This window comes from Magallana gigas, chromosome 2, assembly GCF_963853765.1.
Source record: "Magallana gigas chromosome 2, xbMagGiga1.1, whole genome shotgun sequence".
Taxonomy (NCBI): domain Eukaryota; kingdom Metazoa; phylum Mollusca; class Bivalvia; order Ostreida; family Ostreidae; genus Magallana; species Magallana gigas.
The window spans coordinates 16299071-16312691 of record NC_088854.1 but is presented as its reverse complement, the minus strand read 5'-3'; the positions used below and the strand labels follow the sequence as shown (position 1 = coordinate 16312691).

The 13621-nt window shown below is 34.0% G+C and overlaps 2 protein-coding genes across 3 annotated transcripts; one reads left to right on the top strand and one right to left on the bottom strand.

The window, feature by feature from the left end:
• The first annotated feature begins 80 nt into the window (after positions 1-80).
• On the top strand, positions 81-2589 carry LOC109617693 (trace amine-associated receptor 1-like). 2 transcript variants are annotated; one of them, XM_034448227.2, is made up of 2 exons: positions 81-225; positions 1397-2589. In XM_034448227.2, the coding sequence occupies exon 2, from the start codon at positions 1409-1411 to the stop codon at positions 2441-2443; it is 1035 nt and encodes a 344-aa protein (XP_034304118.2). In that variant the 5' UTR covers positions 81-225; positions 1397-1408; the 3' UTR covers positions 2444-2589. The 2 variants fall into 2 exon arrangements, with proteins under 2 accessions (XP_034304118.2, XP_034304119.2); XM_034448228.2 differs by lacking the exon at positions 81-225 and adding an exon at positions 235-405.
• Positions 2590-2821: 232 nt separating this feature from the next.
• Positions 2822-11961, bottom strand: LOC105320782 (serine/arginine repetitive matrix protein 1). The gene is made up of 7 exons (XM_011418851.4): positions 11893-11961; positions 9527-9686; positions 9115-9297; positions 8324-8640; positions 7832-7985; positions 7468-7528; positions 2822-7211 (listed from the first exon to the last, which is right to left on the bottom strand). Exons 1-7 carry the CDS (start codon positions 11920-11922, stop codon positions 5627-5629), a joined length of 2490 nt encoding a protein of 829 aa, XP_011417153.3. The 5' UTR covers positions 11923-11961; the 3' UTR covers positions 2822-5626.
• Positions 11962-13621: the final 1660 nt, after the last annotated feature.

Here is a 13621-nt window from a genome sequence, read left to right as displayed (position 1 = left end):
TTACATACAGACCAAGGCGCCTTTATCTTTTAAAATCGAATATGTATTTGCATCTTTGAACGTGGCCAAGTACAGTTTAAGAACGCACGCTTTCGTGCAAGATTTCATTTGAAAGGACACATCTCAATGTTGCTGTTTGCAAAAACGAATCAACGCAATATGACGTCATAATCACCTTAAAAACGTCACCACCACTATAGGAAAAGTGACGTCGACGCCTTCAAGGTACGTTAAGCCATTAATAATGAATAATATTGACCATGCTGTATGCAAGAGTTGGTTAAACATCGTAAAAATTTAACTGCATGGACATGTTTAACAATTTGATATAAATGCTTTTGTGAGTCTACTGAGTATTTGAGTTTGGAACCAACCAGCGATGATGCCTGTAAACAATATGACAAGGTACGTCTACTTTAAGGTATAACAACGGTGCGTCTTACAAGAGAACTTACGACAAAACCGAATAATTGCATCAAACGAAATAATTTAGAATTCATTGGTCTTAATTTTAAAAGTCGTACGTTCTTTTTGTAAAACGATGCATCAAAATCTGTTTTACAAGAGGTCCATGGGCCTCTACATTCACCTGCATAGTTTAACTCAATAGACATGCAAGTTTCAGAGAACAACTATAATACTTTGGCTAAACAAGCTCTCTTTTCCGTCACATGGGACAATTTTTCATGTAAACGATTCTCATACTTCTCAGCGTTCAGCATTGATTTTTCCCTATGAAGAGGATAACAGGTGGCAGTCCACAAATGCAAAGGAACCCGGTTCGAGTCAACCAACATAACGAAAAGAAAATTTATTGTAATTGATAATTTTGAAGATCAAAGTGTTAAATGGGATCGTGTAGATTTCTGTCCTGTTAATTTCTAAAGAGCCATGAATCACAATCGGTTCTCTTTTATAAAAGAAATTGTGGATGTAAAAAAAAAGTTGTTTCTATCTAAATTATGATGTCACAAAATATAAAGGGATGTCATTTGGAGCACTCTCTCTAAATTCGTCATGCTTTCATAAACAACGCCCAATTTGTCAAAAACTTATGAATGTTTGTGAAATTTGTTGAGTGAAAATTCACATTTTTAAAAAACCGTTTGATTTTTTGTTGAATAAATGTAATCAAAAGTTATTCAAAGAGTATAAATGTATAAGATATTCTGGGACACCCTTTACATATAGTTTAATATATGGCAGGCTGATGCATGTGCAGATGTTAAAGGGTACCTGCAGTCCATCCAAAGTTAAACATATACATGTAACGACTGATGCTGACGGACAAACGAGGTTCTTGGAACAAATAATTTTATTGTCTTTGTCTTCAATATTTTTGTGGATAAGTGTTTTAAAATAAAAATTCTCAATTAAAATTTAGATAATTTTTCAGAAATATTAAAGCATGATGCTCCAGAGAAACAATGTAAGCAGCGATAAAGCAGAGAAGTTTATGGACGAAACACTCAGTGGCGTTGGCTTCCTGTCGCTCGTCGAAAACATCTTCCTCTTCATCATCCTCCAAAGGTGTAAAAGGCTGCCTCTTCAAATCAAGCTTCTCATGCTCAGCAGCACTGTGTCCGATTCCATCCTCGGAGCCGACTGCTTCCTTCTTCACTGTCGGGCATTGACGGACATTTTCGTCAACAAAGAGATGTTTTGCTGGATAAGACAGAGCATATTCTGGACGACCGTCATCGTCTCGGTATTTTTCATGACTTTGCTTTCTTTGGATCGTTGCCTGTCTCTCACCCTCGTTATGAGGTACCAGTCCATGATAGACCTGTTTACCACGAGTATTGTTTTAATAGTCGCGTGGAGCCTGGGTCTTGTTTTTGGAGTTTCCAGGGCAGCTGACGTTCAGTACAATGGTCAGTGTACTCAGACAGACGGCATTTCAACACACTTCATGTACGCTGGTGTGTCTGTCGTCTGCTTCAGCATCATTCTGATGTCCTTTTTTGTCATTTATTGCATTCTAAAACGGTATAGTCCATCCGTAATTTCCATTACATACTTACTCAAAGAAAACCACCATATCGTTGCCGCCGAGGTTCGCGCCGTCGTCCGTATGCACCTGATCACTATCGTGTTTCTGTTGTGTTATGTTCCTGGGATAATTTGCACAAGTATTTCAGACTTTTACCCCGATTTAGAAACCAAATACCAAACTTTTGAAACATCGATGAAGTCAATGAAAGTCCTGTTTCTGCTGAATGGAATCCTAAACCCTTTCCTGTACGTCTGGAGATTCAAAGAATGCAGCATAAACGCCAGGCTGTTGCTGCCTAGCTGGGGGAGCTGGTGTAGAGGCGTGCACGAGGACGCCGTCCGGGAGAGGGTGTACTTGTATGCCTCCTACATGGAATCTCCCACTACCAGCATCAGCTACATCCGGTCCAGCGAGAACAACACTCTGGCTATGCCGAACAGAATCTGAAGTTTTGTTTTAATGTGTTAACCATTCATTTAAATCTTTTCTTATTTGATATGCAGTACTGGTTTGGTAACTTACTGCAGTACTGCGAAAGCAAGTTAGGATATGTTTGAAAGGATAATAGAAATATCGAATCCTTTTTTAGTCATTTTTAGTGTCATGTCAAAAACGAGTTCTTCCGCTTTTGCATATAAACCAGAGTTTGATAAGAAAAAAAATTTAAAAGCATTACATGTACAAAACATAAAACTGTACTGCCTTGGCTGCTTACTGTGTTTAAAGCACAGTAAACTTTGGCACATGCTTAATATTAAATCGGCTCGATTTTCGTAAACACGAAAAATACAATAATGGACAAAATAAAAAAAAAAACTCTGCAAATAAAACGAGTGTTGATATATTTAATTTAATACTTCAATTTAAAAGCAACAATCATTTTAAAATTAACAAAGAGCATAATTAGATAACCTATACATACATGTATATCTATTTAAAATATCACTTTGCAATAACAGACCGTATTGCCTTTTTTCATTTGCATGGATTTTGTTGTTAAGGTACTTTTCATCAATCACAAGGAATTTGACAATAACTGGTGAAACAGCTTTGTTAAGTTCAACTGCTTGCTAAATTATATATTGTTCCCATGGGAATGGTTTTTAAGAGATTTAATTTAAAATTTCTTTTATAATATATAAAAGAAATGTCAATGCAAAAAATAGCGAATTTTTGTTCAGATAAGTACATGTAATAATTATGAATTATTAAATTGTACTAATATAATAAATTAGTGTTAATATAACTTCAAAAAATTATTTTCCTGCCATTTGTTTTCCATAATGCACCAAACTTTTCCAGTAAATTTGTATATAAAGTATATATGCCCTAATGGTAAACAGTAAACAAAAATTAAAGTGAGTTTAACATCAATGAGGCATTCTGGACAATGAATAACAATTTTACCAAGTATACATAATTTTCAAATATAAATTTCACACCTGTTTTCACTTTAATTTCCTGAACTACCAGTAAACCAAACTGTGTTATTGTATGCAGGGAAACTTAGTGCCAGTATTATTTTCAATCTCATCGAAAATAGTCCAATTCAAAGCTACAAGTTATTTCTCTTCCCTCACAACTGTTTAAATCTCTTACAATGCGATTAATCGAAAGTAAAATATCATTGTTTGCATACAATATTTCTTTAAAGACCTTTTTACCCTCTTTCACATTTTTTTTTTCACCTTTTTAAAAAACAGTTAGATGGTATGATTTTATAATAAACAATGATATTTTACTTTTCACATTTTATGCCAAAAAAATATTTCTGAACAATTCGTCCTTTTAAACACAAAATAGGGTTATTTTTTGGTGATATTTTTGACGGACAATATTAATTATATACTTCATACTTTGTGAATCTGATACTTGCGTAATAAACCAGATATAAACTTTTGATTTTGAAATTTGGGACATGAAAATCAGAAAGCAAAAATGTGATGGTAAACAGGTCTGGCCTTATAAAGTAAAGGTTGGTTTTAAAACATTGCATAGGTTACAAACTAAACACAAAATTATAAAAATAGACATGAACATGTATAAAATATCATTTCCCAAACTTAATTACTAAAATACACTGTCATAATTAACATTCATTATTAAACAAGTATTAAAATGAACAACATTAACAATGACCATAAAAAACAAATTGTCCCAAAAATTTATGTGTCCAAAAATTATGATGGATTTAAACCCAAAGGGGCCAATACAATTTAACCATATGCTTTTTGTACCCATAACTATATATTAAATGGTGGGAATGAAGAGTAGGTATTGTCAAAACAGGCATCTACTCAAATAGCAGGTCAGTGCTTTATAGAACAAGTTAATATTCTTGTATGAAACAACATTTTATCACCAAACAGAACAACTAAAACAGGGATAAACTCTGTATCAAAACAGTTCACTGGGCTAGGTGTGTTACTACAATGACTTCTAGCAGCTAACCTAGGGATAACAAGAATGAAAACATACAAAAAGTGACAATCTCAAATCATCCTAGAATGCATTTTTCAAAATACTGTTCCTTAATCAGTTATACCATTCACTTCCATCTTAGTAAACTTTTATAACATGGTTTAAAGGGTAACAAATGATTATTCTACATGTATACTATAAAAGCCAGACAATCACGCTCATTGCACATCAGTCGCCCTGTGTGTTTACAATGTGAATTCTACAGTTTAAAACTAAGTTCATAAAGACTTCATATAGGGAAAAATAAAATACAGAGAACCATGGTAATGCCTTTCAACCTTGTGACACAGTGTTGGTCTCTGATGGTAAATATACAAACCCATAAAATATACAACATCTATATATGCAATAAGCATAAGTATATAAACACAACATCAAAAGTTTGATTCTAAAAATATATACTGACAACAAAGTTAGATATACATACACAATGTATAACAGAGCTAGATATACTTGACACATTGGATTAAGTAAACAAAAAAAATGGTGTAAGAACCAGCATTAAAGTAGATGGGTGGATATACATGTAAGTGTACATTACTCTGATGTAAAACAGTGGAATTATGCCAATAAAACAATTTGAACACAACATTAAGAATATTTTTTGTAACTGAGAATATGTGATACTACACTCCATTAATTACTATTTACTTGAGCTGTAACTACAATGCCTATCCAATCGTAAAAGTATGACTGATACTAAATGATAATATATTTAACAAAAATATATTGTTCTAAATCAATGTTTTGGGCTAAATTTTGATTTCACAATTGGTACATGCATGAAGCTAGTGATGACTCGAGAGCAAACTACTGGATTCATTATCTTCATATTTAAACCCATTGCATGGGAAATAAAAATATACAACAATTGCATCTTATACAATATGAATGCATGTATATACCACACTAGGCAAGCATTTATCTGTACAAACACTTTTCATTTTAAACCAGAATATACATGTATTGTACAAAACAAATTTTTAAAGTGGTTTCACATATGTATATACAGTAATTCCAGTAAAAGATAAATTTTGATCATAGTTCTCACTTGGTTTACTCAAAAGAGTAATAGAGCAATCTAAAATACAACAATAAAGAAAAATTAATAAATCAATCACATTTTGTGCTAATTTGTATTGGTTATAATCAGCAGACAGTTTCTGCCTTGCTGCTGCTAGATGACATGTGCCTCATCTCTGAGCTCTGCCTACTTCCTGTACTGCTGCTGCCTAGGTCGCTCCCAGATCTGTGATGGATGATGCTGTTGCTGCCAGCGTTACTAGAAATATCACTGCCAGAGCGAGAATGAGCCACATTAACATAAGAGGAAGACCTCTCTCGCTTTGGCAGAGGAGGGGACATTGCATTCACTAGGTCTCTACGGTTTGCTGCAGGCGATTTTGTGTAACGACCACCAGAAGGAGGAAGATCTTTCCTAGGGATAGCTGGTGATTTGGAGGCACTGCTATGCCTGCTTCCTGATGGAGGCAACTCTCTGTTGGACGCAGCAGATGCTTTACTGTAACTGTTGTGTCTGCTGCTAGGAGGGGTGTTTTCTGCACTGTCTGTCCCTTTATTCTTGGGTTTTCTAAATGAGCGGGACCTCTCAGTGAAGTAGACTTCTTTTCCTCCTATGCTTATCATTGGGATGCTAGTCTGTCTGGTAAGAGTCCCTACAGGACTACTGGGGTTACTGCTACTCCCTAAACTTCTCCTGTCTTTCCCGTCTTTGGATTTTCTGAACAAGTTTAACAAGGACTTGCTCTTACGCTTACTATCAAGCTTGCTGGGATACGCTTTTACTTCTCCAAACTTGTCTTTTGTGCTGATTTGCATGAAGTTTGGATTGGATATTGATCTAGTGAGAGTGTCCTCCCGAGCTCCTTCATTAAATCTCCTTCTCACTTCCCCCACAGAAGGATTAGGGCTGGCATCAACAGATCCTTTAAGTCCATTAATATTGTAATAATGATCCATGGATCCTCTCCTATCATCATTTATCATCTCCATGCTTCCCCTGTAATTGTGAAGATTCTTGAAAGGTGGCTGTGGTTTGGCAAGGTCATAGGGCTTATCTCCACACTGATCCACACTACGCCTCCGAGACACTTCTGTAATGGCTGAATTTAAATCGTAAGAGTCTAACTGCTCACAACTTGAGGATCTAAGTCTGTACTTACTAGTTCTTTTTCTTTCATTAGAATTAGTTTTATTTTTTGATCTTGGAAGACTACTAAATTGCACTGAATCTTGACCATGTGTTGGTAGGATATATTGTTCCGGGTAGTTTGAATTTCGGTTGGGTTCCACTTCTCCACTATGCCTTGGAGTTAGATATCCACCCTGTGAAGGAAAAGTTCTATCCATGGGACTATATGCTGTAGCCTCCTGAAATGTTGGAGGTGGAGTCCAGTTTCCAATTGGAGAAAACTGGGATGAAATGCTGTTGGGTACACCACTGCTTGAACTAGAATTCATTCGGAAGTAGGCTTGGCTGACTCTGGAGTCTCCGGCTGGTATAGAGAGAGGTTTGGTTTGAGAGTCCCTGTCAGCTGGCTTGTTGGATCTAGAGGATGAATGAGTTGGTGGAGGCATGGGAGGGCGATCTAACAATGAGTCGGAGATACTGTTGTGGAAGCCATGATTCATTACTTGAGCAGGGGGTCTCTGCTGTTGTACACTATTGGTTGAATTATGAGATGGAAGACGGTTTGGAAGAGGTGGAGCATGTCTGTAAACATAAAACCACACGTTATGAGACTTCATAATGTACTGACCACTACATGTATACATTGGTAGATGTACTTGAAAGAGACAAGAATTTTAAATGACATTAAAATTACAAATTTTTAAAACAAAAAGTACCAGTACTAATTAAATGTTTTACTGACATTAAATAAACAGATATTTTCGCCAATTTGTAACATATTTCCTTTCAAATTGCCACAATTTTCAAAGAAAAATTCAGGAAATTCAAAGCACCTTACCCTGTGTCTGACATTTGACTGTTCTGTCTGACATGGACAACTGGTTTTGGCTTCGGTAAACCTTCAAAATTATCATATAAACTTGAAATGAAATTATATAAGTGTCTACATGTATAATTAAGTTTGAGAAGCATAATTAAATCAACAGGAATGCATTTTTGTAGTTCACCTGGTAACATTTCCATTCTATTTCAGGTTTTAATGGTTCTCGCTTATAATAATCATGACAATACATGTATGTTACCTCATCAAACAAAAACACTAATCTCTATAAAAAAAAGATCAGATATGTATATAGGCTATGTCTGGTTCCCAATCCTTATTAAATCTACTCAATAAAAACATGTTTAAAGCAGAAACTAACCTGAATTTGTGGCCGTGAAGTTCCAGTTTTCCTGGAGGATTCTGGGAAGTTCAGGTTGACTCATGGTTAATGGAGCTATAGTGGTAAGGGCAGATAACTTTTCTGATTCCACGATGTAATCCTCCATCTCCTCTGTTGTACCACGGCGACCGGGCTGTTAATCAAGATAGGTAACAAAAAAAACATCAGGTATTAATATCATCTACCTGTACATATAATTCATCTGTAGACTATTGCATACAAAACATTTACTTAAAATACGAAACATGTCAAAGATGTATGGAACAATTTAGGTACTTCATGTTTATATTTATGATTTTTTTTAAGTTGCAACATTTGAAAATTGCTGTAAGAATAATCTTAGAGGTGACAAGATTTGATTGGTATGTACATAAAGGTTATATAAATAACACATTTGTTTATAATCATGAAGACTAAGGTTTTTGTCATACATGTAAACTACACAAAATTGAGAAGGCTTCTTTAGATTACCTGTGTTTTGCTAAGAGCATTCACGATGTGTTGATCCAGCAAGTCATAGATATAATTGTCTTTGCCTTTCTGGGTCTGAAACACATACAAGCCGTCGCCCATAGGAGCTACCCTCCCAGCTTCCAACAAGAACTTTCCCTGACTGCTGGCCTCAAAGTATCGCACACTCTTTAGTGGCCACTGCGCCAGGATGGATCTGGTGCTCTCTAATGCTAGAGTTACCCCCCATGGTGCTATGTGTAGAATACAATTAGTCCCTTTCGCACCTATTCTCCTTTGAGATTCTGAATTTTCTGGCTGAACTATGATCAAATCATCTGAAAAAAGAAAATAGATTCTAAAATTAGTGGTATCAAACTACTACTGGTGTTATGAACAAGACTATAACAGTTATAATTTGAAATCATCATTTTTTTTTTCAATAAGTTAATCAAGTCTATAATATTAGACCACTGCAGGAAGAAAACTTTTAACTTAGAACCATCTTAACAAGACCTTGGACTTTCGTTTGGGTGAAAACAAGTCAAAAAAAGTTAGAAATGACTCGGTTTCAAGTGAAATATGCACCGATTGCGTAGTCTTAGCTCAAAAGCCAGACAAATCTTGTTGATTTCAAAGAGCCATGGCTGAGTGGCCAGCAATGAAATAGACAGGACTAAGTCACATCGCTGTTACACACAACTACCCAAAGTCCAAGCTCTTGTTAAAACAGTTCTAGTTATAGATGATATGAAAAGTGATGAATAAATTTCTACACATTTGGTGCTTTTAGTGAAGGAACTTAAGCCAACCTTTGATTTCCCTCTTTAACTGCATTTGACTTTGGAGAATGAAGACAAATATGTCCATACGTCTTTGTTCGTCTGCTGACAGACACAGATATTTGTCGCCTGTGGTCAGCTCAAACACGTAAGCTCTGTTGCGAGTATTGGTTACTTTCTCTATTCTGAAGGTTGGCCATAATACCACTTTATCTGTAAGAAAAAACATGCAATAATATAAACTTTTTAAAAAACAATTACATAATTATATTGGTAGCATAAACATGCATAATCATTATAATTAAATCAATGTGTACCCCAATATTAAGTTTATTTTTGATAAAAAAAAAAAACCGTACATGGGGGTATCTATTACACAAAATTCTTACTGAATATCAATTCTCAAAATAAAGAGCATGCTCTGAATAAACTTTTGGAATACCTTTTGGGGAACTAGAATTTTTACTTTTGGGCTTCTTGCTGTAATATTCAAGAACTGGCTTATCTCCTGTCCTTTTCAGTATGAAATATTTCTGCTTCCATGGGCTGCCCTTTGACCAAAAGCCCTTTCCTTTGTTCCCTGATAATTTGTACAGATGATCCTAAAAAGCAAATACAACTTTTATAGTACATGTATAATTTCATTTCGAAATATCACTAATGCATAATTAAAAGCATTTTGAGAATACTGAATATCCATTTACTCTGCTCAAGACACTGATATACTACAAATAGTTGCCCCTTTCCATAAAAAAAATAAACAATTACCGTAACTAAACTTCACTTTAATTAATACAAGTGAAGAAAAAAGTCTGAAACATCCAATGTTATTTAGCGGGAGTATGTAACAATGTTACAGACCATTATTTCAACCAAGGTCTATAAAGGTACATTAAACAAACAGAAGAATGATAAAAAAGAAAGGTACATGTACAGGTAATTACTGGGTCTGTTTTTAAGCACTTCCCATTGAAAACATTTTCTTACATCCATTACAATAGGAAAAGACTTTGAAAGGGAATGAAAATAGATGTTTTTTAACTTTAAGTGCCATACTTTGGTCCTAAAATAACTACAAGGATATAAATGTACTGCATGCAAAATTTCCTTCACATTTCTGAACTTATTCAAATAACAGTCAAAGTTATTATGCCATTTCATCCAAAATACAGAATGTTCTCCAAAGAATTGGAACTTTCAAAGGGCAGTTGTTTCCAACAGGTGTCAAATGTTGTACAGACAATGAGACTTATTTAGTTCAATCAGTCACACAATCTTTACCTAACCATCAATATACGTGTAAAGATCTAAGGAGGTTTGAAGTGTGTTTCTCCTTGATTTAAAAAAAAGTGCCTGAGGGATGTATCACTTAAAAAAAAATCACCACTCCAGAAAACAATTCTACCTTTGAATAGAGAATGTGTTTAACAAATCTGGCATCTAATAGAGTAAATAATTAAGCTTGCATGTACACTAGAAAGGGTTGGATCACAAAACCATGTTTTACTTAATTTAAACCAGACTCAAGATAATTTTAAGTACATGTTCTTCTACAGCATCTTGAAACCTAGCCAAATTCCCCCAAAACATGGTAACAAGAGAATAATCATCAATATTTGCCTCACTATGTGAATATCAAAAATTTAATTTTCTTATACTGTACACACGTTCTACAATGATGTCTCAAAGAATTTCATTTTATAATTTGAAACAATATCTCTTTCATCTTAAAGCCTATACAAACAATGGAATTTTACAAATATGAAATGGAGTTAAACATATGATAAAAACAGTCTCTTATAGTTTTAATGGCATGTGATTTTTAGGTTGCACACCACTATTAATTTTTACTATATATTCTTACCAAAAATTACACAACTAAAGACAAAGGTAGCAAGTTTAAAACAAACTTCTGGGAAAATCCCTCTTTACAACTTTTAAAACAATTGTTCCTAACCGATCTAGTAGCAAAAAAACACAGCCATGCATCCACAAAGGCACGAGAGTTTGTTTACATTAAAGTTACACATATGCTTGAAAATCATGTCCGAGCCCTTTCACCCAACTGGCAAAAAAAATTCAAGTGACCTCGTATTTTTACAAAGGTGGGAAAATCAGGCTTTTTACACATTGATTTTCATCTCATAAAAAGTACAGCCCCTGTCGCTGGCGGAAAACGAAGGGGAATTCGATAAATTATTTTGCCTCAGCCATTTTTTAACGTGAACCTTTGGAAAAATAGTGTTGTGAGACCTTTATCTAACTACTGTGGTTTTATTTATACCCTTGGCATGGATCTTGAACAAAAAAACACTCAAATCGATAGAATAAAAATCATATTACATTACATATCATAAGAGATCCTACGTATGCCTTTTTGGTATAACAGTGTATAACTATAGGGGATGAATCATACTATCAAGTGAGACTAAATTAGCTAATTCCTCGTGACTTTTGCCACTTTAGGTGTGGATATGTCCATAACATGATAAACAAGCCTATCAAATACATTATGAAAAGTCAAATTATGTTTTAACTGATTGAAATTATAAATAAATAAGCATCAAAAGAAAAATGTTAAAAATCGGGTCATGTTAACACAGAAATATGAGTCTTTGAATACACACGAAAGCTTGCAAAATATGCGTTTTCGGCTTATGAAAACAACGCTCGAATTGGATCATTATTTACCGAGAACCTTCCGATGTTACCACAAGATAACTCCAGCAAATCACTGAAAGTTATAAATATTAAACATGTCATACAATATCCATATGCATTAATCTACATAATATCACTTCTTCACACCTCAAAAATAATCTCTTCATCTGTCGCCATTTCAGGTCATTGTTGATGTTTATTCAGGTCAAAGGTAAATAAACAACAGTTTAGATAATGCGTACCAGAACTTATTCGGAGTTTGCCAAAAATGTTTTAGAAACAAAATAAAAATATGATACAAATAACTTGATTGGATGCGGACAACTAGAATTAAAAATAAGTTTTTGACAAAAAAATTTATTTTAAAAATCTTCTAAATATTGACTTTAGATGCCGTATCATGCCATGTGTCGTGTATAAGACACAAGCAACTGAGGAATGGTTAATAAAACAGAATTATCATTACCGTTTAAAGCCACATTAGGTCATTACATATAGTGCATTATTCATCGCTTGTCTGTTTCATTCATGCACCGTTATTAATTAGTGATATGTAAAAGTTATAATAAAAGGACATTTATGATAAGCTACTGCAATTCATATACAATTTTCAAGTTATTGTTTCAGCAAATTAACGATATCATACAATACAATACAACCCCTGTCTGATATTTTATCTTTTATATTGAATATTTAAGGTGTTAGAATCGTGGAAAATTGTATATTCACTGCCACTCACATCCATATATTTATTTCACAACACTGATACCGTGGCCGTTATTACCGTTGGAGGCTCATTTTGAATTTAATGGAAAAAAAGGGTTAAAATAATTATCAAAATATGCTTGGCGTGGAAGACAGATAATATACTTATTTTGAAGAAATTATCCCCGCAAATCAATAAGGAACAGAAAAGGGAGGAGGGTTTAGAATAGCATATCCATACTGACTTCTTGGACATATGTTGTTAGATATTTATATGTACAGTAGATAGGCTGTTTAAAAAATGTATGCACGATCAAATTTAAAATGAATATCCCATTGTTTTAGAATTTAGTGCAAAGTTGACTCATTCTCAAAGTTTATTTCAAAATCAAGACTTTTAACAGTAAAAGTAATTAAGTTAACATGTACATGTTTATTCTCACATGGGTTATATATATTTTATTCGGTACCTTAATAGCTGCATATGAGCCTCCTTTAAAATCCGCTGAAATAAATTATCAAGATTTTATAACTTAAAACATATAGGTCTTCAATAATAACTTCACTATAATATGCCCAAGAGAAAGTTTGAATGATTATGCAGGTATATGAATAGGGCATTTTTATCTTTTGGTTTATTAGGGGGTGTTCAGGGCAGAACAGAACGAGAACTGAAATGACCAAAAAAAAATTGAACTCCCCAGATTTTAAAATGTTTTAAAATGCTTGGGGACGTTAATTTTAAATAACCAAGAGATGTTCAACACGCAGCAAAACGATCTTGACCAACGATACAACTCTACCGCAATGAAATTGATGATCACTATTTTTTTATGGTACCACTGCATGACTGTATACCTGGTAGACGATGTTCATACATGTTAATGTGTTTTTAATATTATTATTTATTTTTTTGCTTTCGTTTTGATTAAATTTAAGAAACTATATTGATTCCCTTCTTATCACACTGGTTTGCAACAGAAGTTACCGTAATACAAGGTAATGTAAGTCTCACCGCAACTTTATTTTATAAAACTGATATGAAAAGCTTGACTGGAATTCCTAATTAATTGAATAAATATAATTTCATTTATTTACATCAATTCAGATTAAACCTTTAGCAACATGTACCCAATGTACCACAGAAATAGGCCTTAAACATGGGTTTAAA

What these genes read in the sequence shown, in the direction of transcription:
- LOC109617693 (XM_034448227.2), top strand. Translation starts at nt 1,409, where the DNA reads ATGATGCTCCAGAGAAACAATGTAAGCAGCGATAAAGCAGAGAAGTTT.
- LOC105320782 (XM_011418851.4), bottom strand. Translation starts at nt 11,922, where the DNA reads ATGGCGACAGATGAAGAGATTATTTTTGAG. An exon ending in CTTCACGGCCACAAATTCAG is followed by an intron (nt 7,529 to 7,831) that starts GTTAGTTTCTGC and finishes ATAATTTTGAAG; the next exon opens with GTTTACCGAAGCCAAAACCA. An exon ending in AGTCAAATGTCAGACACAGG is followed by an intron (nt 7,212 to 7,467) that starts GTAAGGTGCTTT and finishes TTATGTTTACAG; the next exon opens with ACATGCTCCACCTCTTCCAA.